Genomic DNA, 27,349 nt, shown 5'->3' on the forward strand with positions numbered 1-27,349 from the left:
TAGAGATACCCAGCAGAGACGTCTTTCTGTTCCTGGAATGAAACTGGTTGTTGAAACACAACATGCACATTATGGAAGCGCCATCCTTATAAGACCTGACCTTGAAGTCTGTAGAGTTCGTCAGTCAGATGATAACAATATTGAAATTATTACTGTTATGCAACTGTGGAGTCACATCATGATATAAACCTCCAGCAACAGATTTTTCCTTCATCCCACCTGAAAATTTTATTACAAGGAAAGATTTTATTGTGATACGTGATTTCAACAGTCACAGCCAAGTTTGGGGGTACGCTCAAGAGGATCAAAATGGTGAGGCTGTCCTCATTTGGGCTGAAACTTTCCATCTCTCACTACTTCATGACAGCAAACTGCCTCATTCTTTCTACAGTGGACGCTGGCTATAATCCGTATCTGCTTTTTGTTAGTGAAAGTATTTTTTATACCTCCACTAAATCCGTCTGTAAGCCCATACCGAATTCACATCGACCTATTATGTGTCAAGTGCTCTCACAAGTAAGATCTCAAGAAATCCCTTTCAGACGAAGGTACAACTTCAAAACGGCAGATTGGCAGGTATTTTCAAAATTATTAGCTGAGAAAATTGTAACTACAGATCCTGCGATAGATCAATATGAGAATTTTGTTAACGTCGTTAATGCCTCCTCCTGAGCATCAATTCTATGGGGATGCAGAATGAACTATATCAAGGGTATAACACCTGAAACGGCCTCTTTTCTTAAAGAATACTACATGAAGTTTGAAGAAGATCCTTTTAGTGAAGCTACATCAAGCCTTGCACAGAATGTCCTCTCTTTAATATCTGAGGCAAAGAGAGAGGAATGGATACAATTGATGGCTGAGTGTGACGTGAGTAAAAGTAGCCAAAAGGCCTGGAGGCTATTACATCACCTGAGTAATGATAACACTCAGGTCAACGCATATGTTAATGTTAAACCAGATCAAATTGCTCACCAACTCCTCATTAATGGCAGATCAACTAAACGCAGAAATATAGAGAGGAAACAATTATTCAGACAAACAGATCAAGCGTATAGTATCTTATTTCCTCCTTTCTCTCTCAAAGAATTGAATTCAGCCGTGAATAAATGTAATAGGGACGAGCAGCAGGATAGCATGACATTAGAGCTGAGTAAACCAAGAATTTTGGTCCCATTAAAATGCTTTGGTCACTGGAATTTATGGGCAACTGTATTTGAGAATGCAAGATCCCTAAAGTATGGTGGAAAGCAAGAGTAATAGCCATACCGAAACAAGGAAAGGATAGGAAAGATCCCAAAAATTATAGACCTATCTCTTGACTCTGTCACCTCTACAAAATACTGGAGAGGCTCATTCTTCAGAGAATCATTAGAAAGGTGGAGCCTTTCTAATACCACAGCAAGCAGCTTTCAGAGAAGGGAAGAGCCGCACATCTCAAATATTAAACTTAACACAACATATCGAAGATGGATATGAAAATGGCTCATTACAGTTGCTGTATTTATCCATCTATCCACAGCTTATGATACAATCAACCATTGGCTCCTTCTGAATAAAGTTTATGACATAACTAAAGACTTCACATGCATGTGCAATATTAGAAACCTTCTCCAGAATTCAAAATTATTTTATTGAATTTCAGGGTAAGAAAAGTAGGTGGAGTACTCAGAAAAATGGACTGCCACAAGGCAGTGTGCTAGCACTGCTATTATTCAATATCTATACCAACGATCAACCTATCCCTGAAGGAACTTTAAGCTTTATTTATGCCGATGACTGCAGTATCACTACTCAGGCTGACTGTTTTGAGACTGTAGAAGATATGCTATCAAAATCTTTGGGAAAAATTCACTGTTTACTACTATGAGAATTACTTGAAACCTTATCCTGCAAGACCCAGACCTGCGCTTTCCACATGAAGAATAAACAGGCAAATAGATCCTTTAATATATTCTCGGGAGTATCGTACTTGAAATAATTCTACTCACAAATATCTTGGAGTAATACTGGATAGAGGGCTAACATATAGAAAGCATTGCCTAAACACCAAACAGAAAGTGGCAGCCAGAAATAACACAGTGTGAAAATTGACAGGTACATAATGGGGTGATAAACCATGCACTGTGCGCTAAGTGCACTTGTTCTATGTTGTTCCACTGCTGAATATGCATGTTCAGTATGGAACAAGTCCAATCATGCCAGGAACGTAGATGAGGCTCTAAATGAGTCTTGCTAGATTATCATGGGTTGCTCAAGACCTACTCCTGTGGACAAACTCCATTGCCTCACTGGCATAGCTCCTCCTGAAATGAGACATTAGGTAGCTGCAAGATATGAGAAAAGTAAGGCCACAACAAAGGAAACCCATCCACTATATGAGGCTGAAATCAAGAAAGAGCTTCTTGACAACTATTGAGGCACTCATCGAGAATCCACATGTGGCAAGGATCTTGCGATGGCAGGAGGAATGTCGGTATTTTGGAGAATGGATCGCTCCAAAGGAAGAACTTCCTCCTGGATATTCGGAGAAGTAGTCAATATGGAGGTCTCTCAATAGATCACGATCAAACACAATGAGATGCAAAGCCAATCTTCAGACTTGGGGTTTCTCTGTGGAATCAGTTCTTTGACAGTGTGGTGTTGAGCAGCCATTTCCCCTCATTGTTCCTCATCACCAACCACCCGCACCGTGCAAGACCTTATGAGAGCTACACCAAATGCACTTTAAGTGTCCAATTTTTGGTCTTCTTTTGTGTAAAATTATGTCAACACTTATATATATTTTTGACGTTTCTGTACTTTTGACATGATAAATAAATAATCTGACAATAGTAACATCAAGGGAAAAAACTATATCATTTGGTTTTAATGTCCAGTGAAAAAAAGGTTATTCATATGTTAGTGGAGGAGACATCACAAGACAGCTTTTGGTACAGTGATATTAGCAACGAAATAAACCCAGTAATGCATCCTTTTGTGGTTAACCAGATGGAATGCCACAATCATAGTATTAACTCTCAGCAGTTTGCAGGTACAGAGATGCACAACCTATTTAATACAAACCCAGTTTGATATTCCTTCTGACAAGAACAGGGAAAGTAAGAATATGGTGAAAAATATTAGTACTCTGTGTATGAAAATCAGCAAACACTAAAAGGATGATGGATAGCAGCAGATACAAGAGTTGTGCCTAAACAAAAAGAAAAAAAGTGAAATCCTAGCATGAAATCGTATCACCATCATTTGTGGGAATATAGGAGCTGCTGCAATGCAGAACACCAGGTGGATTGTGGGAAAGATAGTCGACGGTTGCGTGGTTGAGTGAGGGCCAATTAAGAGTCATAAATATAGTCAGAGAAGTCTGCAGTTATTGCGGTGCTAGTTTATATTGGGCCATCCAGGAAAAATGAAGTTGCCAGTCTCAATAGCAACAGGGATGGGTTGCCTGATCTGTAGCACAGATAAAACACAAGTGAGGCTGTTGTGGATGCCACAAACCATGTCTGCTTTAGCACAAGTAAATAAAAAAATATCGGTCTAAATCAACTCCCCTGTACCAGCATGTGCACCTAGCTATTATGATTGAGCACAGAAGGTGGAACTGTAACGTAAAAAAAAAAGACAAAAATTATTAATATCTAGGGATCCTTTTTTGGAATTGCACACAGAGTTGTACATTCTTAACCTTTCACCCTTTTGAATAGGCCACAGATGTAGGTGAAGGGACATTGTTAGGGACGTAAAATTACAGGGCAACCGAGTTTGTTCAGATCTGAGTTTGGTTTACATTACAGTAACGAAATAAAAGAAATATCTGTACATAATAAAAGGTTTGCTGGCCATTAGATGGCCCAGGGTAGTTGTTGTGGTATAACAGATCAGGCAGAACTGTTGAAGTGACATGCTCAGAAAAAGAAAATAGTTGAAACACTTGCACAATCGTAATGGGAGGGGTCTTCAGAAATAGTGTAGTAGTAACACAAATAAAAGGTCTTTGTTGATACTGAGGATAAATGTGGTAAGCAATAATTATTTCAACTGTGGGTATCAGAATTAATTAGAAGTACAAAGTGCCAATATATTTCCCATGAAGAGAATGATACTGTGCAAAAATTACAATATGTTCAAAAATGGTAGAAATTTGAAAATTTATTGCCTGGTTGTTAGTCCACAACAGAATGAAATGAAAGGAGTAAAAGGGGACAAATTCAAAAACAAATGTGAACAGTGTTTTAGAAACTAGTATTCCATATTTTCGGAGGCAGTAGTACATATCATAACAAGAAAAACTGTGTAGGAGACATGGGCTCTAAAATACTTACTGTACCTTAAGGGGGGATATAATGGAAAATGTAAACATTTATTTAAAAAATCATTACAGCCATATTTATTGATGTACAAATCTAAAATTTTGCATGTGTAAAACAAAAGAGCTGTGTTTTAACGGTAAATTATAAGAAAATATGCAGGAATAATATTTTACCAGAAATTTGAATTTTTAATTTAAAATTGTCTTTTTTATGAAAAGCCATAACTGGAATTGTAATCATGCAATTAATCTAAAAATTCTATTTTAGTGTTCTGAGAAGGTTATAAGACTGCTGAACTGCAGTTATTTATTTATGGTACAAATTGTATTATTAACAGAGTTTCTGATATTACATATCCAATATAAGCTTTTTTCTACATATCTAAAAATCAGAATTTAATTGCAGGATCTCATATTTTTTAGTTCCAGGGAGACGGCAACACGCTGCAAACAGTTCCTGAAAATTTCACAGCATTAGCGCATATACTTTTTGAGAAAATGCTTCTAATAACGTGAGAAATGTAAAACAGAGAAAATGAGGTTCAAAAATTTTCTTCTCATACTTCTACATGTAATAAGCTTACCTCAGTTTTAAAACCCTCCATACTGATACATCCTCCAGATTTCTCTTCTCTCCTCTTCGAATCTCCCTGGCCTGTATTTGCAGGTCAGACACTGATCTGTTAGCTTTCTTGACCCAGCTCTGGTCGATGGTGTAAAGTGCTTTTGTTTTAAACACACCAGGATCTATACCAGCTCTATTCATCACTTCAGTTCTGCTGTAACATAAAACTGCGTCATAGACACCTATTTTGAGTACTTTAAGTTCACAGAATGTCCTTTTTGAGCATCTAATCCAAATTAAATTCTTGAGACTTTCGTTTGCGTTTTGTGTCTTTCCTTGAAGACACTTCTTCAATAAATCAGGGTTTGCAAGAAACATGAACATGAAAACTTTATAGCCTGGCAGAGAAGCCCTAAATAAATAAGTCTGAATCCAGTGGAATCTATATCAACATCATTCACCTGTACAATTATCCAGTCCCATGTTTCGATGACAAAGCTGAGAGCTTATGTTCTTCAATTCGAGCTGCTTCCTCTTTTTTGTTGGTAAACTGATTTCCATGAAACCTCTGTTTCCTAAACACTGTTTGTCCACCACGCATTATGCATAAATCTTGATTTCCACGAAAAGGTTTGCGAATTCAACCAACACCTACTAATATGTGTTAATATTGTCAAAACGTAAATAAACCACATGCAAGAAAGTTTTCAGGCAAAGATATAGATGTCAGCCAAAGATATCGAAAGAAAATAGCCTTCCCACTGACAAAAGTTCCACTGAAGCAAGCAGTTTCCCAAATGTTGGAAAAGGTGGGAGTGGCTGCCAGTGCAGAGTTAATCGGTTTAACAATTTAAAGGCATTTCTGAAGCTGCTATCACGATAAAATTCACACACAACATAGACTAAACTGTGTAGATCAAGAAAATAATATCTTTAAAAAATCGATTTTTTGGATCAAAATCCACTAGATCCCCCCTTTAGAGATAAGAGTATTTGTTGATTTTCGTACTGTGAAACATCTCTTCTCCTGCAAACTCTTTTTTCTAAAAGCTACCAAACAAATTGAACAGTCTACAGAAAGTAGTAAACAAATGAGTAGATTCAAGGAATCAGACGACCGTATTCTGTTATAGTGGGACAGTAGAGCTTCCAATGCATCTGCTAATGTATACAGCCAGCATTTGTGAGCCATCACTGAAGGAGATGTCCATTATGATGTCCATTTACAGTAAGGCAAGCTTCTATCCATGTCTTAGGGGATCTTGGGTAACCACATCCTATGGAGAAACTTTCGTGTGTGACAGATGTGTTGGCAGATGTTGATGATGTATTTCTGTAGTGTCTGAACATCGTTAATGACACGTCCATAGACCAAATGTTTTAAGTGTCCCCACAAACAAAAATTCAAGGGATTTCAGTTGGGGGATTGAGCTTGCCTAAGTACTAGGCCTCCTCATAAAATCCATTGTTCAAGTGGTGTTCTCATACATTCAGCAGAAATTGGGCTGGTGCTGCATCTCTAGTCATTGGTGAAATGCCACATTGACTAGCAGTACAGACAAATAAATTGATAGGAATTGATGGTACTTCATACCAATCAACATGTTTGGTAGCACAAAGGGTGTAGTAGAAGAGCTGATGTGTTTCACAGCGAAGAAGATGAACAAGTTCTCATAGTTCCTACAGTACGCATTTTGAAGTCCATATTGACTGTACATTTTTGCCTTGCTTTGATTCATACTACCACATCTAACAAAGTGGAGTACTTTTTTAACACCCAGTGTACAGCAACATAAAATTATCTCACAAAAACGAAAAACAGAGATATGCTGTGTCAAAATCAATTGTGTGAGGCACACATGCTGCACTGTGGCTGAAAATAAACGCACTTCATATGCTGCAACCAGAGTGCAGGCAGTTTTATATGATAATGTTCACCACCACTTGCATGGACAATATGAGGATTATAGCTGTGTACTTTTTTACCATTTGCGTGCATTTTACCAACTGTGTGTACTTCATCAACTAGATTTTTATGATGAAATTTATACATGCAGAGTGCCTTTTATGCTTTGACTTCATGTAATGTAGCATGGCAATATTATAGCAAGTTCCAGAAGATCAGATGATGGCAACATAAGACTGCCATCTTGGAGCAAAAACGTGTCTACACTGTGATGGTGGCATATGAAGTGTGCTCATTTTAAAACCTATGAAACTAGGTTTAAAAAAAGATAGCAGAGCATTTATATAAAAGTCAACTATAGCCCTAACTGTTAACAACAATGAAAAACTTACAAATGCTGTTATTAAATATTATGAACATTCTATCTCCCATAGTCACAACTACATGTTTTTCTCTAATTCTTACTTGTCTTGTCCCATTTTAAGATGGGGTTGGCAATTTTGTTTGGTTTGTGGTAATGTTAGTGACTGGGGGTGACTGTGTGCCCTTCCTGATGCCACTATTCCCCCAGTATTGAGTCTGTATATCCTCTCTGTCTGTATCTAGAGTAAATTTCATGTGAAAACCTGAGAACATTTTGTTTTAAATGTTTGTTTAGTGAGTAACTGAGGTAGAACAGTACTATCTGGCCTGTATTTAGTTAATTGATTCTGGAAAATCACCTAAAAATCATACCCTGGTTACCAGCCCACCATGAGTCTAATTCAAAGTAGTGTTGGCTCACCTCCCCAACTCCTGTATGTGGTACATGAACATATGTGGCTATCTGGACAGACTGCACAATCAGAGGTATATAAATAACTGATAATGTAACTCAATAAAGATGTGAAGCAAATGGCAGGAACAACAGCAGCAGACATAAAAGAAATTGTAATTATTCGTTTCCACACATTATAAAAGAAATACTGTGTTTTTTTCTGTTTCCAAAAATAACCTTACAGAATTATAATGGCGGTAGCTTGTTTACTTATTTGTCAAAAGCAAAGACCTACACGATTTTAATAGTGAACTTCTGTGAAAGAAAAATGAATCACCTGAGAATTGATGGTCAGGAGGCCTGCGGCATGTTACTTTAGGCGGTGTTGCAGTGACATGGTGCGTTGATACCAGATTGTTGTCTTAACATTTCGTGATGAAAAAGCATAGTTGAAAATTCCATTTATTCCATAACAAACTACAACGCTCGTGACGTTCCTGGAGAGAGGGCAACATCCTCAAGTCACAGGACAGACTCAGACAGTGACAGCATCATTGCCTCAGCAAGGGCCTGTTGTATTGGGCAGTATGTAGAGTCAGGTGAAGTGATGTGGTCAGGACAGCAGCACAGATGCCGGTTTAGACAGTGAGTGGCAGCCAGCAACAAAGATCAGACAGACTTGGCACAGTTACACAGCTTGGACTGGGGTACGCCAGAATGTGCAGATGAGACTGTAGACTCAGTGTGGATGGCAGTGATTCACAGCGATGATGAGTGCCAACACAGACAATGGAAAACAACTGCAGTGTTTGCCCACATGAGAAGATAATTGACAACAGTGTTTACCTGCTCAGTTGAGTGCAGCTTGGCTCTGAATCACAGACACCAGGTTAGGTGACAAGTAGTGGTCAGTGGTTTGCTTGTGGGTGCCAAGTCAGCAGCATTCAGATGCAGTACAGGTAGCAGGCCCACACTTGGTGGAAGTAGAGTCTGAGAGTGGCAGCTTTCTACACATTTCGTGGACTGGCGTCCACCTCCCCTCTTCACTAGCTTTCTGGTGAGGACTGATAATACCAGTCGAAATTTGGCGGGATATATATATATATATATATATATGTATATATATATATATATAAGCTGATGTGCTATGCTTTGGAAACGGTAGCGCTCCTGATCTCTAATTAATAACAGGGTCGAGATTGACCACAGAGGAACCATGGCACCACTGCTTCATCTTACCTGTCATGTCAGCAACTTCACACCATTGACAGTGCTTTAATGGTGTAGTAACTTCTTTCAGAAGGCCAGGACAATGTCATCACTCCCCTGGTTATGGTTTCTTTTCCAAGAAAACTCATTCATTCTGGTTGCTGAGACTCCATGCATCACCCCTGCTGTGACATTGCCTATTAAGCTGGTCACAGGCTCTGTGCATCCCTCCAGGCAAGGCCATGGTACAACTGCAGTGTGCAGTCAGGTAGCCATAAAGCTAATGATTAAAACAGGGGAAAATATCTGATTTCTCACCGGACAAAAATATCTTACTTTGATGCCTGATTCCACTTGCAGGAGACCTGTCTGTCATATGACAACCACTAACTTTACAACAATTTTCTGCTGCATGTGACATAAATGAGACAACATTCTGAGATACTTTTTGCGTGACGTCACACTGAACATGAGGCTCAAAAGACGATGCGCACTATCTTCAATACTTGTTACCTGTATAGAAATCACAGTAGGAACGTACCAAAACGACAAATGTTTCGATGTGGGGAAATGCTAAGGAGTGTTAGAGAATAGATCGAATGGAATTTCAGGTAAAATAGTGCCCCCTAACTCAGGTGGGCAGTGCAAGAGTCGACGTGAAATTCACTGACCACAGAAGTTGGGAGGGTAACATTGGCGTGGTATTTACAAAGAAACACTCAGTGGTAGCTGTTGTGTAACAGCACGAGAGCATGGAACACCCTAGATTTTGACACCTTTCTGAGTTATTTGTGATTTTTCTTTGAATGCTGGTAAAAGTAATGTAGAAGTAATAATCTGAAACACACGGCGCTAAATCCACCACGCTGCACTACACTGCTACTCCTGTAGAGTGAGTGAAACTTGGTTTCACGGTCGTGAGCACACCTTCAGTTGTGCGCGATTTAAGGGGCTTTTGCTCATGCACAACTGGCGTGACACAATTGACTTATGGGCCAGATACGTACGAATTTGATAAACAACGTGTACGGTTCGTGGTGTGCACAGCTAGCCCTTTCTATTCAACTAAAAGTTCATGTCAGTGTCCCCAAGTGGTAGCAGACTGCAGCAGACTCTTTTCGCTATTCGCTTCTTATAAATCCCCTTACACATGTTGCACGCTCCTCAGATACGCCAGTTCACTCACTATTTAGTAAAATTAGATCGGATATCAATAGATGTTATACTTACACTCACAGAAAAATACATTTTGTGGTATTATTAATGAGATATAATATATTAAGTATTGGATTTTATCATACAGTAATCCGTTTGAGGCGCTGAGAACCATGAAGTATATGATTGTCAATTGTGAGACTGTAGCATGATTTCATGTTTCAGATAGCTGATGGTTTCAGGTTTGTCTGTGCGTTAGGCCCACATTGTGTATATGAACAATCACAAAAAGCCCTCTCACTGGTTTCTTTGATATATAGTTAAATGTGGGATCAATGATGGTGTGCTTTTGGTCTGTATGTTTCTCAGCGCCTCATTTCTATTCTAGTCAATTGATCGTGTTGGTAGACAGTACTACATGAATATAATCATTTCTATAAACGGTAGTTTGTGTTAGAAGTTGGTTGTTTAGTGTGCTAGAATCTGCTTTAGCGTGTAGTGTCAACATGGACGCTGACGAATATGTTTTAGGTTCGAACAGAAAAGAAATTTACCAGTAAAAGTTAGCTGCAAAGTTATTAGCGCTTCCCAGATCAGCTCCATTGACTGAGAAAGTGCCGCGCGGGATTAGCCGAGCGGTCTTGGGCGCTACAGTCGTGGACTGTGCGGCTGGTCCTGGCGGAGGTTCGATTCATCCCTTGGGCATGGGTGTGTGTGTTTGTCCTTAGGATAATTTAGGTTAAGTTGTGTGTAAGCTTAGGGACTGATGACCTTAGCAGTTAAGTCCCATAAGATTTCACACACATTTGAACATTTTTGAACATTTGACTGAGAAAGTGACGAAATCAAATAAGCGTGACTAGAAGCGAACAATGAAGTGTGTAATAAACGTAAGTTGTGTGGGTGTAAGGTAACAATGTCTAGTTTTCAGCCTGCAAGTTAATTCGTTAGCTAATGCATGTGATAGGGATCTTGTACATTTGTCCGAAAAAAAAAAAGCATGAAGACTGCCATTTGCACAAAAATGCGAAATGGAAAGTAACCCAAACTTGCACATTATTTCGTTCTTGCCCTAAACTGTACTTCATTATGTACAAAATAACAAAATCACCCAAAAACAATTCTTTTTTCAGGCGAGTTGTGCATATTATTGTTAGCATTATTGTTGTTATTACTATTACTTTTTTTTAAATTTTGAGCTTTTCCTCATTACAGAGGCTTATCTCCAACATAATAGTTTACTTGGAAATTACAATACAAACAATAAACGTTCTTAAACTATATTTTCAAAATATTCCTCCAGGTGTTTCGATTTTGTATGTCCTCTTCCTCTGCGCCCATTCTCCTCATTGTGTGCTGTACATTTTGGAGCCAGGTGGTCATAGGTCGTCCTCTTCTTCTTCTCCCCTCCGGTTCCCACTCCAGTATCAATTTTGGTATTCTGGTTTTCTCCATTCGTTGTAGATGCCCGTACCACTGTAATTTCTTCCTATCCGTTACGTCATATATTCTTTCTTTTATTTCCACTCTCCTTATTATTTTGGTGTTCCTTATCTTTTCTTTCCTGGAGATTCTTGCCGATCTTCTCCAGAAGTCCATCTCTAGAGCTTGTAATTTTTTAATGAGCTTCATGTTAATTGTCCAGGTCTCTGTTCCACACAGGATGAACTCTCTAATATGGATTTGTATATTAATTTTTTAGTTCTGCTCATTACATTCCTGCTCCATAAGACTGAGTTAAGCATCCCAATGACCTTCCGTCCGCTACTAATTCTTTTATTGATTTCTGACTCTGATTTTTCCCTCGATTTCTAAAATGGATCCCAAATAACAGAAAGTGTCTATCTTTTTGATTTTCTTTCCTTCAATGTATAGCTCATCTGAATCATTAGTCAAGTATTCTGTTTTTTGGTAATTAATCTTCAAACCCCAAGTTTTGTATGCTACTGGTAGTTGATTGCACATATAGTTAGCATCTTCCCCATCTTGTGCTACGACTACTTGATCATCAGCAAACAATAAATGATGTAGGTAAACTCCATCTCTTATTTCTAATCCCATACTATTACATTTACGAGACCATGTTCTAAGGCTAATATCTATATACATTTTAAATAATGATGGTGACATGGGACAGCCCTGTAAAAGGCCTTTGCTTGTTCCAAATTTCTGTGAAAGTTTATTACCAACTTTCACTTGGCAAATGTTATCTTTATACACCTGTTGTATTATTTTAATCAAGGAAGGGTTTATGTTTGCCATATGTAGTGCTCTCCAAAGTAAATTTCTTGGAACAGTATCATACGCTTTTTCTAGATCTATGAAAATTAATCCTATATTTTTTTATTTTTCCCTATGTTTCTCCAAAACCTGTCGTAATGTGAAAATATGGTTTACACATGATCTCTCAGCTGTGAATCCACATTGTTCTTCTTGGGTTCTAAAATTTTTTTCCAGTTTGCTTTTAATTACTTTCGCAAAATTTCTCATTAATGTGTTTGTAACACATATTCCTCGATAGTTTGAACAAATTTTCCGATCCCCTTTCTTAAATATTGTATTAATTTAACCTAGCTTCATCTCATTGGGTACTGAATCTCCATGTATCATTTTGTTGAAGAGCTGTGTTATCAGTTTCACAATTTTGTCACCACCATATTTCAGACACTCCAGATTGATATTGCCTGGTCCCTGTGATTTACCATTCTTTCCTGTTCTCAACGCCTGAAGTACTCTCTAAAATTTGGATCTCATCATCTTCATGTACTTTTTCTTCCACTGTTCCTTCTTCTAGATACCCTTCTCTGTCCTCATTTAATAATTTTTGGAAATACTCTTCCCATTCCGTTTGTGTTATCAGTTGGAGATTAGTTTTGCTTTTTTTATCCTGTCGAAGCCCTTTTAATACTGACCATGCTTCTTTTGCTCTCCCAAATCCTAATTTGCTATTCACCTTGGCACATGTTCTTTCCCATGCTTCATTTTTTGCCATCCTTATTTTTTTCATCACTTCATTCTTCTTTTCCTTGTATATTGATCTTGTTTCTTCTGATTTATCATTCAAACACTGAAGGAACGCATTTCGTTTTTCTCTAAGAAGGACCTCTAGTTCCTCTGACCACCACTCTGCTGCACAGTTGTGGTTGCTATCTTTTTTACCCAACACCTCTGTTGCTATGATTTTCACATTAGCTTTTATATAGTCATATATTTCCTCTGTACTCTGTATTACTATTACTACTGTTCTTATTATTTGCAGCGGCCGTTGTTGTGTAACTATGTTGATAAGCATAACTGTTATACAAATAATACTATTAATTTCATAGTCTCACTGTGTATATGAGTCGATAAATTTGTGAACACACAGAACGTATGATCACGAGCCACTACTGGCAACACTGGTGGGAAACAGTTGTTCATTCAAAAAACCTCTCTGAACTTTAAACCTGAAAATATGTGATTATTTTCACTTGATGTGTGAGATACTATAACACAAAAATGGGAAAAGATCTCTCACAACAGAACAGAATGTGTTTAATTTCAGAGGAGTGGAGTATTGTATTCACAAAAGATTCTCAGAGTGTGTGGTGCAGTTGGTGCTGAGACATTAGTACGTATTTCTGAAATAGAATAACTGTTCAGGTAACTGAGTCCACTTTGCATACCACGTAAATAAAAGAAACAACAAACGAAAAATTTGATAGCCTGCAGGAAAACATCGATATTCCTCTGACAAGCAAACTTGTTACAGAGAACTGCTACACACCTAAGATGCATGGTGAAGCATTGGTGTAGATGTACATGTACATGAAGAATTGTTATCCTCCTAGACTGCTCCCAGATAAATGGCAGATTTCAAAAAGGAATAGATTGCAAGGCAAACTTGACACTTCCTTTTCACTCCCAAAGAGTGCTTGATGAAAGAAATACAACAAATCTGAGGACTATTACTGATAGCCAGAAAAAAATGTTTCCAACACTACAGATAATTCAAAAATAGTTGACAGATACTACCGACATTGGCGTAAACGTATTAGGCTTCGAGTACGAAAAGCTTTTCAGTAATGATCTTGCCAGAAGAACAAAGATGTAAAATACAAAGAGAAGACTACTTCTGTTATAAAACACCTTCAGCTTAGACGAAATTAAATTTTTTACCAACAAACACAGAGCAAAGCAGTAGAGGAGGAGAAAATAAATAGAAACATAAAGAATTTATGTTTTTAAGTGAAACATTATTAACTCTTTATTCACATGAAGAGAGAAATGCTATCGACAGGAAATCTCAAATGGATTCCATATTTCTAGATATCAAGAAAACGTTTGATACCATTCCACAGAAGACACTTCTAATTATACTGCGTACCTATGGAATATTGCCTCAGTTATGCGAATGGATTCATGATTTTCTGTCAGAAAGATCACAGTATGTAGTAATCAAGGGAAAATCATTGAGTCAAACAGAAGCGATTTTCCCCTAGGAAGTGCTACAGGCCCTGTACCGTTCTTAATCTACATAAATTATTTAGAGGATAATCTGGGCGGCCCTCTTAATCGTTGCACACAATGTTGTTATTTATTGTGGAGTAAAGTCATCAGAAGATCAAAACCAATTGCAAAATGATTCAGGCAAAATATCTGCATGATGGGAAAAGTGTGAGGTCATCCTCATGAGTACGAAAAGAAATCCATTAAATTTTGGTTACATGATAAATTACTCAAAACTAGGAGCTGTCTATTCAACTAAATACCTAAGAATTACAATTACGAACAACTTAAATTGGAACGATGACATAGATAATGTTGAAGGGAAGGCAAATAAAGACCACATTTAATTGGCAGAAGACTTTGAAGATGCAACGGATCTGCTAAACAGACTGCCTACACTACATTTCTCCGTCCTCTGTTAGATTGTTGATGTGCACTACGGGATCCTTATCCGGGAGGAATGACGGAGGACACCGCGAAATGGTGGAGAGACAGTCATGTATATGGTAAGCGAGTTGGTATGGCAACCATTAAAACAAAGGCGCTTTTCTTTGCAGCGAGATCATTTCACGAAATTTCAAGCACTGATATTCTCCCCTGAATGTGAAAATATTTTATTGTCGCCAACGTACAGAGATGGAAATGGTCATCGGAAAAATAAGAGAAATTAGAGAACATACAGAAATATTTTACTACGCACTGTTAGAGGGCGGAATGCTATAGAAATAGTCTGAAGTTGGTTCGAATAACCGTCTGCCAGGCACTTAAGTTTGACTTGCAGAGCAATCACGCAGACGTTGATGTAGTTCTTCCACGTCCATTGTAACAACCAGACAAACATACAAAATAATCTTTCTCCCAACAAGGGCACGGATTATTCCAATAAAATTCTTTTTTAATTACAACCTAAGAAATAAGTGTTTTGAAAGTGATGCCTGAAGTCTTTTAGTTGTTATTTACCGCTATTTAGCAGGAACGTTTTGTAGTAACTAAAAACATCGTTCATCATCTACATATACATCTATATCCATATCAGCAAACCACTGTGAAGTGCACGGCAAAGGGTGCTACCACTTTTCAGTGTTTCTTCACGTTCCATTCACGTATGGTGCGTGTGAAGAATGATTGTTTGAACACCTGTGTGAATGCTGTAACTGTTCTAATCCTGTTCTCATGATCTCTATATGAGCAAAACTTGGGTGAAGTCATCCGCAGTTTCGATGTAGAATCTGACAGGGATTGCATTGAGGCATAGAGCTTTGTGCAATTTTAACGATTTCAGTTCTTTCTCAACACCACTGACACTAAAATTTATTTCACTCATCTTCCAGTTGCCCAAGGATTAAATGTGGCAGTTCTCCTGGCTTTTCCTTTGAAAAGGGACATTTGGAAATGGAGTTAAGGATTTCAGCTTTTGCTTTGCTGCCCTCAGTTTCAGTTCCTGTCTCATTCGCTAGGGACTAGACACTAACTTTGGTGCCTCAATCAGCCTTTACTTACAACCAGAACCTCTTTGGGTTTTGTGAAAGATCATTTGACAATAATCTGCAAAGGTAATCACTGAGGACATTGCCCTCTTGATAAGGCAATGTGTTTCATTTCAATATCTCCCTATCTATAGTGCTGTTCCTTGTTATACACCTGTTATGCAGTACTTTCCGTTTCTTTAGAAGTTTCGTTACAGTGACTGTATACCATGGATGATGCCTCCCATTACGAACTGTTGTACTGCGTAAATATCTGTCCAGTGTATAGTGAACCATTCCGTTAACTTGAGGTGTAGTTCCTCTACATGCTGCTGCCCTGTGCTGGAAGTTTCAAGTTCCCTGTCGAGATATGAAACTACCGATTTTTTATCTAGTTTACTGAACACATATATCTTTTTGCTTGTTGTAGTTGTCCTTTGTACTTTGGTAATCATTCTTGCTACAATCGCATCATGATCACTGATACCAGTTTGGATGTAGACATCCTCAAAGAGGTGAGGTCTGTTTGTTCCGATTAGATACAATATATTTCCATCATGAGTGTCCGCCCCCGGTAGCTGAGTGGTCAGCGTGACAGACTGTCAATCCTAAGGGCCCGGGTTCGATTCCCGGCTGGGTCGGAGATTTTCTCTGCTCAGGGACTGGGTGTTGTGTTGTCCTAATCATCATCATTTCATCCCCATCGACGCGCAGGTCGCCGAAGTGGCGTCAAATCGAAAGACCTGCACCAGACGAACAGTCTACCCGACGGGAGGCCCTCGCCACACGACATTTCATTTTTCCATCATGAGTCGGGTTCCAAACTATCTGTTCTAGGTAGTTTTCAGAGAAGGTATTTAGTACTGTTTCACAGGATGACTTATCATGCCCACCAATGACAAAACTATAATTTTCCCAATTGATCCTTGAATGACTGAAGTCTCCATCAATGATTACATTATGACTGGGTAACTTACATAGAAACGAACTGAGGTTTTCTCTGAAGTTTCTGGTTACATCAGGAGATGAGTTTGGTGGGCAGTAGAGAATCCAATTACCATTTCATGTCAACCACTGATACTGAGTCTTGCCCAATCAGTCTCTCATCCAGCTTCAGTTTCTATCTCAGTGGATTTCAGTTTTTGTGTACTGTGACAAATACATTGCTTACATTTCCCATTAGCCAATTCTTTAGATGTACACTTAAATTTCCCCCAAAAACCTCATTGCTATCAATTTCAGGTTTCAAATGGCTTTCTGTATTATGGAGGCTTAATTGCTTTTCAGCTGTGCTCCGAATTCTGGTACTTTGTTGCGAATGCTTCAGCCGTTAACCACTAGGTTTTTAATGCTCTCGCCTGTGGGAGGCATTTGTTTCGATCTTACACTGACACTACTTGTGGATTTACTGCAACTCTTGTTCTCAGGATTGCATAGAAGGTCACCTAGTGTAAAAAAAGTTTTGTTTGCTCCCACATACAGTCAGCTGCCTGGATAGCAGCCTCTGATGTGTAGTGCACACCTGACCCATCTAGAGGCACCCTACAGTTCTCAACACAATGGCGCAAGTCCAGGAAGTAGCAACCTAGCTTGTTACAGACCTTTCGAAGTCTCTGATTCAGTGCTTCCACTTGATGCGGAACCAATGATCCACAATCAGTTCTGGAGACAATGTTGCAAATTGTGAGCTCTGCTGAAACTCTGTGCACAAGGCTGTTCTTCTCAGCCTTCTCTATCAGTTGCTGGAATGATCCCAGTATGACCTCAGAGCCCAGATAACAGGCTTAATTTATTCCAACATGCTCAACTATCTGCAGTTGCTTGCACCTCATTCCCTCAATGGCTGTTGGAATAGCCTCTTCAACATGTTGAATGAGGCCTCCAGATATACACACTGGGTGCACCTCATACCCTTTCCTGTCCCTTGCTGCCATTTCACTAAGGGGTACCATCATTCCCTGTATCATTGAACTGCCAACAGTTAATACACCTCTTCCTTTCTGCATGTACCTCCTACTGACACTGGACAAAACAGGTTTCCCAAAAACGGGTGAAGTGAGTCCCACTGGCTTAGTTTCAGTTTCAATTTCAGTGAAAGACAGCGCCTCGAAATTGATATTTAGGGTATCAGTACAGCACCCTGAGTCCTCCATGGTCCCTGTTGACACTGTGGAGGATGCCTGGATCTACCACTAGAAACGCCACTCACAGTCAAGTGCACGAGTAATGAAAGATTCCATGCTCTCTGCAGAGAAGACAGCGTCCACAGGAGAGGACAGTACTTGAGTCACCATTGATTCTGGTACCACAGGTACATGACTCTCTGGAACTCTTCACCACACTGATTCGCAGCAGCTGACAGTCCTTTGACAGTAGTCAAGGCGATTTCCAGCTGCCTACAAAAGTCAACCAGCTCATCCCATGTTTGAGAATAGCTTTCGCTGCGGGGCTGAATTTTGGCTGGCGCAATGTATTGCATGACAGTGAACAAATAACTTCAAATTAAGCCTGCTGCTTATCTCTTATGTCCATTGAGCTAAAATGTTACTAATTCCCGTAAGAACTGAAGCAAATATAGAAAACTATATTTTTGTTAAGACAAGACAGTAAACTTTTTAAGTTTAGTTATAGCTACTAGGAAATTTGAAAATGAAGTTAATGTATGATAAATGAAGGTAATATGTACGTTCTTTAATAGAAAACTATATGTCTGCTACAGTACCTAAATCACAAACTTTGATTTACGACAAGTTACATTATGCACAGGACAAGTAGCTTCTGAAAATTCCCAAAAATGCACTTTTATTTGCGTCGATATACGGTGAAATTTGGGGTGATCTACTCTTTCGTAGAAACTGTGAATGACAAATACTGATTTTCTATGAAATAAGTTATCCAAAAACCCTCGTACCAGTAACTTGCGAAAATATAGTTTTGTAAGCGACTGAAATTTCTCACAAGTAACGTATTTCTCAAGTAATTATACAGTGCAGTTAGAGAAAGATTGTTTTCAAAAGAATAGACCTACTGTTCTCAAAAATTTTATAAGTGCAAAATTGAGTTTAAGCCCACAATTAACAATAACAGTAGGTGTTGATTGTGACACTCTTGAATGTTCGAATTTCACATTAGACCACAATACAAACGGGTATTGATACAATCAATACAAGATTATAGGGAACTGACGTGATCAGTAAAATATGCGAATCTAGAATTTCAACTCGGCACTTCAGTGTTACGCAAAGGAAAATTCGGAAGTAGACTTTTACATATAAATGAACGTGCTAACTGCAGGGGTTTTTAAGTTAGCTGTTTCTGTGCCAACTTCTACCCTGGCGTGCTGAAGAAGAACACTGCAGCATGTGTTAATCAGTCGAAATATAGAAAAATGTGCAGCATCAACAAAGCACATCTTCTGCTTCTTCCAGCTAGCTAGATATCTGGTAGTGCAAAATGAGTTGGGATTTTCAGGACCAGCTCAGAGAAGAAAACCTCTAGTGTGTGTGTGTGTGTGTGTGTGTGTGTGTGTGTGTGTGTGTGTGTGTGTGTAATTGCACGTAAATATTAACAAAAATTTATGAAGCAATTTTCATTAAATCATTTGAAGTTTGGCTTCACTGGCCTGTGTAAGATACCAGTGCAAGATATGCTTTTATCTCATGATCATAAAATTCAGTATCCTCATCTTAACGTCTGTAACAAAATCCGTTAAGATTTTAAAAACTTTCATTATTGTCATCAGTCTCATCATCGTCATAAAACTCTTATGACAACATAAATTTGTATAAAAGCTTAAAAAATCTTCAAAATATGTATCAACGTAAAACTTTCAGTGCACATCCCGTTCCTCCCAATCCACAATACTCGCTGTAAGAGTGACAAGAAACAGTGTGTAAGTGATACCTTTTCAACTCAGTCATGCTGCTGATTATCAGGTGCGCAATACTACTTTAGAATTTGCCCACTTACTGTCAAATGCATTTAGCCTCAATGTAAATGAGCCATGGCTGGTTCGTCATATGCCTTGCATTAAACCTTGGTTGCTATTCTGTGCCGAGTCTCCTGCAGTTATCACGACCATGCTGTTATCCTCTCTCTCTGCGAGTGGCAGCAGCAGCGTGTATCAATATTCGCACCCTTGTAGTATCTTTGGCCTCGCGCTTATAGTTTCCGTCTGTCCCGTGCAGGCAGTTGGTTGGTTGACGTGGAGCAGCGAGGAAGTCTCTGTGGTGCGTGTTTGGCCGGGCCTGCTGGCGGACTCCACATGCAGTCGGAGTGTGTGGGGCTGTTGCCATTGATACAGGGTCCGTGGTTCACCGATCCCGGGCACGAAAGTTGTGTCTTTACTTAATCTATCAGCCAGCCCCAACTGTTTACATTCTGTCTTTGATTTCGTTGTGGGCTGTTGGGACATTCCCGCGAGCAACAACGTGTGTTTTCAAGTTGGCGAAATTCTAGCCGCCCTCCTGTGTAGTGTAACTTAAATTGATTATTTTTGAATGGAAGTGCACCAGCAGAATCTTCTACCTTGTGGCTGTTAACAACCCCGTTACCTGCCCTGGCCGTTGACGTAAACTCGGCCCGTGTATTTTCCTCGACGTCTTGTGGCTACCCAGCACAGTGTGTAGTTTGACAGTTGAAGATGTAATTCGTTGTGGGCGGCGATACCTTCTGCGTGTTCCATTGAACTCCCCGTTGTGTGCTGGTTGGGTGGAGCGGAAGTTATCCTGTCGCTTGGTCCGTTGACTGTCTGTCAGTTGGGTTGTCATCAGGTTGAGAATTGTTGAGCCAACTGCCTCTCTCACCTAAGCGAGCATTAGTGTTTGAGATCCAGGCCGACCCTTGGAAATTTGATGTGCTGTCTTTTCTTATTTGTCCTTCTTGTTTGTTTATGTATGGCTTCTAGCCGATTTTAAAGTAAAGTTGTTTTGCCCTTAAGGTGTGAGATTGTTTGGGCCTTCAGCCTAATTTAGAGAAATGTTTTAAGCTAAGACCTTCTCCCTTTTAAAATCGAATTCCTGTTTTTGAGTCATAAGTTACTGGCCTTCAGCCGATTTTAAATTAAAGTTGTTTTGCCCTTAAGGTGTGAGACTCTTTGGGCCTTCAGCCTGGTTTAAAATTTTTTAGGATAAGGCCTTCTGCCTTTTAAATTCAAATTCCTGTTTTGAGCCTTAAGTTATTGGCCCTCAGCCGATTTTAAATTAAAGTTGTTTTGCCCTTCAGGCGTGAGATTGTTTGGGCCTTCAGCCTCATTTAGAGAAATGTTTTAAGATGAGGATTTCTGCCTTTTATTATTCAAATTCTTGTCTTTGAGTCTTAAGTGGTTGTCGTTCAACTGGTTATAAATTAAAATGGGTTTGCCCTTGAGGAGTGAGATTGAATGGCGCATTTAGCCGGGAATTAAGTTCTAAAATTAATGTTTGGCTTGCTCTGTTTTTAATGATTTCCTTAGGCTTGTAATGTTTGTCAGATGAATAAAGTAGTATATTCGAGTGCAACTAACAGAGACTCATTTTGGCCGCTTTCCACAAGTTAAACTATCTGTCCTGTCCTGCAGTTATAGCAGGGGATCTCACTCGTAGCAGAGCATGGTTTCGCTTGTGTTTGCCATTCTGGTTGCAGTCAGTCTCACTTTTGTTCTGTTTTTGTGTTCTGTGGCACCATATTATTTTGGCTGTTACTTGTTTCAGGTGTTTATCGTAATGGCAGTCAGACAGTGTCTGGGGATCCACGTGTTCAGAAAGGACCACCTTGTTTACGAGTTGGCAATAAGGCGCCAACCGTTTGAGGGCAGTGTTCCGGAATTAGTAGCCCGTATGCGCGCTGCCGTTCTTCGTCTGGTTGACGTCACGTCAGCGGTGGTGGGTTTGTTTGAGGCTGTTAGAGGCCTTGAGCACACTATCTGTGTTTTGGAGGGAACCCAACCTAGTGACAGTCAGTTGGATAGGGTACAGGCAGCGGATTTAGGCACGTTAGCTTCGGAAGATCATCACTGGATATTAACCGTTGGGTTGGGAACTTGGGTGAGCACATTACAGTTTAAGCTTGCATGTTTGTAGTTGGATGGGAGGAGGATTAAAGATCAGGGTTCACGCTTTCAGGCAGAGGGTGAGAGCCAGTCCGGGGGTGGTACTGTTCCATTCTCTCTTATGTTAGATGCTGTATTTGCCAAGTTGCCTAATCCTCTGGTCTGTTTCTTCCGAGATATTACTGAATTGGTTGTGGAGCGACTTGATCAGGTGGAAAAAGTATTATTGTTATTGGTTCGGTTACAATAACACATGGCTGCCTTTTGCATTCCACACCAAGTAATTTTGTCATCATTGTACTCATTAGCTAGATGTGACTTGCAGAACCTCCTCTTACCAGCCATGGCACAAGCGTTTTCCCTGCAGCAATTAAGGGAGTTCGTAATTAGGCAAAGGTTGACAACTGGAATTTCTAAACAGCTTGAGTGTCTTTACATTTGGAAGTACAGTGGGGTGAGGAGCAGTTACATCAGTATGTCGATAGAGTACAGACAGCCTCTTCGGCCTTGTTAATTGATTTACCTGAACAAGAGTTGGTTTCTATCGTTCTTAGGGGAATGCGTGCGGCGGATATGTCGCATTTTGTCTTCCGTGAGAACAATGTATGTCACGAGATTAAGGGGTCGATCGTCTGCCCTGATTCTACATCCACTGAAGCTATCAGAAGGGAACCCTGGCGTTGTTTCAGGTGCGACAGTACGGCGCATTTGGTGTGCTCTTGTGCTCATCCTCGTGCACCCAGAGCCAATAGGTGATGCCGGGCTGGGCCGCGAACTCGGGATCGAGCATTCAGACCTTGGCGTACTCGTGTGGTTGCTCCCTCGTCACCGCCCTTGCCCTACGTTTGTTCTTGGGTAGGTGGCTAGCCGGTTTGTGCTCTTTTGGATTCTGGCAGTTCCTTTTCATTATTGAGCTTTTAGTGGTTTCCGGAATTTGGGCGTCTTACAAAACTTCGTTCAGTCCCTTCGCAGGTGCAGAGATGTTGGGTAGCCAATGGCCAAGTGTTACCTTTGCATGGTTTGGTCCGGGGGAGTACATCGGTCGGCGATTTTTCCTGCCCTATGTCTTTAGCCTTGGTTAAGGATCTGCCGGTTGATCTAATTTTGGGGTGTGATTTCATCAATAAAACCAGTTTGGTCTTGGATTGTTCCAGGCACACCTTATCCTTTAAGTTTGCTCCTGAGGAAAAGTATGGCCTTTGCAAATGTGCTAAACCTATCGTGAATTGTACTGTTGACATGTTGGCTGTTGAGGCCGTAGCTAACGAGTTTGATCTGGCCCATCTATTGCACCATCAAGCTTCTCAGTTACGCAATTTGTTGCACTGTTTTCCCCAGGTCCTGAGTGATAACTTGGGTTTTACTGACGTTGTCGATTGTCATATCCATCTGTCCGACAAAATTCCAGTTCGGCAGTCCCTATATCGCCTCTCACCCCCTAAGGTGAAGATACTCAAGGCTAAAATATCTCAGATGCTCCAACAGGGAGTGACTAGGCCTACTACATCTGCTTGTGCTTCCCCAGTATTCCTTGTACCTAAAAATCAGGGGTGCGATTTCAGACCTGTGGTTGACTACCGCCGTTTAAATGCTAAGGTTGCCGTTAAATCGGTACCCTACCAGATCAGCATAATTCTTTTACTTGGTTTGCTGGCGCTAATTTGTTTACGGCCCTTGATTTGAATCAGGCCTATTAGATTTCCTTGGCTGAAGAATGTAAACGTGTTACCGCATTTTGTACTGATTGGAACTTGTTTGAGTTAACAGAGTTCCTTTTGGGCTAGCCACTAGTGCGGCTGTGCATACTCGTTTGCTTGATAATATCCTTGGCATCTTGAAGCCAGTGTATGTGTATAATTATTTGGGCGACCTAGTTATCTGTAGCCGTTCGTTTCAGGACGTTTGGAGCATATACAGCAAGTTCTTTTAAGATTACAGGAAGCCGGGCTGACTGTTAAGCCTAGTAAGATGACGCTAGCCAAGCAGGAGGTATCTTTCTTAGGTCATATAGTGTCGGGTCAGAGTATTTGCATTGACCAAGAGCGAACTAAAGCCTTATGGGCTTTGCCCCCGCCCACTGATAGGCGGGGAACTGCTAAATTCATAGGCATGGCGATCTACTTTAGGCGTTTCGTTCCCAATTTTGCTCAGTTGGCGACACCCTTAACTCAATTGGGCCGACGCCAGAAGGACGCGCGTTTTGAATGGTGACCAGCCCAGGAGGCTGCCTTTGAGCACATTAAGGCAGTAACAACCAATCTTCCGGTTCTTGGAGTACCCGATTTTAATAAAGGGTTTGTTGTTCACACTGACGCTTCTAATGCTGGTATTTCAGCCGTTCTCCTTCAGTAGTTTGAGGGGAAGAGACAGCCATTATCCTACGCATCTCGTCGGTTAACTGATGCTGAACTTTACTCTGTCTACGAGTGCGAGGCTTTGGCCATTTTATTTGCGTTAGAGAAGTACCGCTTATACTCTGAACATCAGGGTTTCCAGTTAGAAATCGACAATCAGCTTTTGAGCTGGGTGTTGGCTAGGCCGCGTAAAACTGGCCGTATTGCCAGGTGGGCAGTACGTATTTCGGCATTTCAGTTTGAAGTTAAACATGTGAGAGACTCTGAAAATATCCTTGCAGATTTCTTAAGCCGGATGTTCGCCGAAACTACACCTAGTAGGGAAACCAGCAGGTAGAGGGGGACAGTCTTAATTTTATGGTGTTGGGTGAAATTCCCCTCTTGTTTGAGATTGATGCTGAGCATCAGGATCAGGACCCTGTTTGCGCCCCGATTAAGCAACGTGTGCTAGCAGGAGAGCTGTCGGATGAGAATGTTGTTAAGAGTGGTATTCTCTGTAAGAGGGTGGGCGATGCTAAACAGTGCAAGATCTGTTTGCCTGTAGCTTTGGTGCGCCCGGTTTTTCATTATTTTCGTGATTCGTTGGTGGGTGGCCACTTAGGTACTTATAAGACCCTCCAAGAAATCAAGGAGCATTTAACTTGGCCCTCCATGGATTGGAATGTGAGAGAGATGATATCCCAATGTCGCTTGTGTAATGTAGCCAAACCCAAGAATGCTCTTCAACAGGGTTTGTTGAGTTCTGAACGAGAGTCTTGTCTGACACGCAAGCTCTACATTGATTATTTAGAACCTTTACCTCCTACTAAGAAGGGTCATCGATATGTGCTAGTAATTATCGATGCTTTCTCCAGATTTACTTGGCTCCATCCGAGCCGTAACGTTACCGCTGCCAACACTATTTCACATTGGTGTTTGAGTTACAGGCTGACTTTTGGAAACTTCTGAGCGCCATTTGATGTGCTGCCTCTTCTTATTTGCTCTTGTTGTTTGTTTATGTATGGCTTCTAGCAGATTTTAAATTACAGTTGTTTTGCCCTTAAGGCGTGAGATTGTTTGGGCCTTCAGCCTAATTTCGAGAAATGTTTTAAGATACGGCCTTCTGCCTTTTAAAATTCAAATTCTTGTTTTTGAGTCTTAAATGGTTGACCTTCAGCTGGTTTTAAATTAAAATTGTTTTGCCCTTGAGGAGTGAGATTGAATGGCGCATTTAGCGGGGAATTAAGGTCTAAAATTAATGTGTTGGCTTGCTCTGTTTTTGATGTTTCCTTTCCTCTTGTAATGTTCGTAAAATGAATAAAGTAGTATGTTCGAGTGCAACTGACAGCCACTCATTTTGGCCGCTTTCCACAAGTTAAACTGTCTGTCCTGTCCTGTGGGTATAGCAGGGGATCTCAGTAATGTCGAATGAGGTTGAAAAACGTAGAGTGATAAATTGCAAATAATCTAGTGTGTTGTCAGGAAGAGTAAAAATTAAAGGAACATCCCACAGAACTCAAATACTACATAGTCATTAGACACACTGTCATAAAGGTCGACTCACACATGAGAGAACAGAACAATTTCGAGATGGCATCCATAAGGAGTGTGAATGGGATGGAACACTACAGCAATGTCAAGATTTCTTAGGAAGAAAGTATTGGCACTGATGCAGTATGGAGGGAGCAGGGGACGACGATGACGATGAAACTGCTGTCGTCATCTGCTAATACCACAAGTCAATCTACATTCACCATGCTTCACCCATGTTACAGTATCGGATTTCATACATCTGCGTTCTTATTTTATTATTATACTTTGTTTTCTTGGCACATTGCTAACTTTCTATGGTAAGTTGGCTTTTTTATTGAATGTTCTTCCGTAAGACGGTCTAGATATCTGAATGCACAATACGAGGTAGGTTTTTCAGTAACAGCACAGATGAAAAAAATCAACACGGAGTGCATGTGTGTGTGTGTATGTGTGTGTGTGTGTGTGTGTGTGTGTGTGTGTGGTTCTGTAAATAAGAACAAAAATTTATAGATCAGTATTTTACCAGTGAATAGTCAGCACTATTGAAGAAAAAAATTCAGGTATTTCTTACGTTATTTAGTACATAGAAAGAAAAGAAACAGTAGCTAAGCTGAAAAGACTCTGCATAGTATTCCAGTTTTGTTAGACATGTTGCTACATTTATAATTTCTTTAGCATATGTTAGTGTCAATGTTCAGAAATGTTTAGGCCACACTTTTTCTAGTAATTCAGTTCCCAGTAATTTAATGTGCAATCGTTGTAAAGAACATCCTTTATGAATTTAGCTTAGGCCATTAATAAGCTTATGTCGGTACCAATATCGTGTGTCTCTTTGGAGCAGAGGAGATTCTCTCTGGTTTCGGGCAGCTAGTGGAAATGGTAAAGACTGCCAGTCTTGTTTGCGGGGTTAAGGCAGAGCTCACCATTTGCAGCATTGTCGACAGAACCGACTGTGGTCCTTTGGTGCAGACCCGAGTGGAGGGCCTGAATCAGAGGCTCAGGCAGTTCTGTGACCCTGTAGACAGCAGATTCCTTGACTTGCATCATTGGGTGTTGGGTTTCCAGTTTCCGCTTAATAGGTCAGAAGACCACTACACACAGGAAGCGGCTACATGGGTAGTGGGGGTTGTGTGGAAGGGTCTGAGCGGTTTTTTATGTTAGAAGGTCTCAGGGAACCACAGAAAGGGCGTCTGTCTAGAAGGGGACAGGTAAAACACAGTTAGTTAGTTGTAGAAACGATCGGTATTGTAGTTGTAAATGATCATAGCTGTGTCAGAAAAGTACCAGAGCTCCAGGCCCTAATAAAAAGCACTGAAGCTGAAATAGGTGTAGGTACAGAAAGCTGGCTAAAGCTTAGTTTAGCCTCAATTTTTCAAACTATCTAACAGTGTTCAGAAAAGATAGATTAAATACAGTTGGTGGTGGAGTATTTATTGCTATCAGAAGTAGTTTGCCTTGTACTGAAATTGAAGTAGACAGTTCCTGCGAAATAGTGTGGGTAAAGGTTACACTTGACAATCGGACTAAACTATTAATTGGATCGTTTTACCGAGACCCCAACTCAGAAGATATAGCTGCTGAACAGTTCAAAGAAAAC

The 27,349-nt window shown here is 40.1% G+C and overlaps 1 protein-coding gene across 1 annotated transcript in view; it reads left to right on the top strand.

Moving 5' to 3' along the window:
* Positions 1-21,835, top strand: part of LOC126213372 (zinc finger protein ZFP2-like) — a 71,613-nt gene extending 49,778 nt beyond the window's left edge. The window contains exon 7 of the mRNA XM_049941077.1: positions 21,549-21,835. Coding sequence (XP_049797034.1) covers positions 21,549-21,561 — 13 coding nt within the window. The 3' untranslated portion in view covers positions 21,562-21,835. The remainder of the gene's footprint in view (positions 1-21,548) is intronic.
* Positions 21,836-27,349: the final 5,514 nt, after the last annotated feature.

This window comes from Schistocerca nitens, chromosome 11, assembly GCF_023898315.1.
Source record: "Schistocerca nitens isolate TAMUIC-IGC-003100 chromosome 11, iqSchNite1.1, whole genome shotgun sequence".
In the NCBI taxonomy this organism is placed as follows: Eukaryota; Metazoa; Arthropoda; class Insecta; order Orthoptera; family Acrididae; genus Schistocerca; species Schistocerca nitens.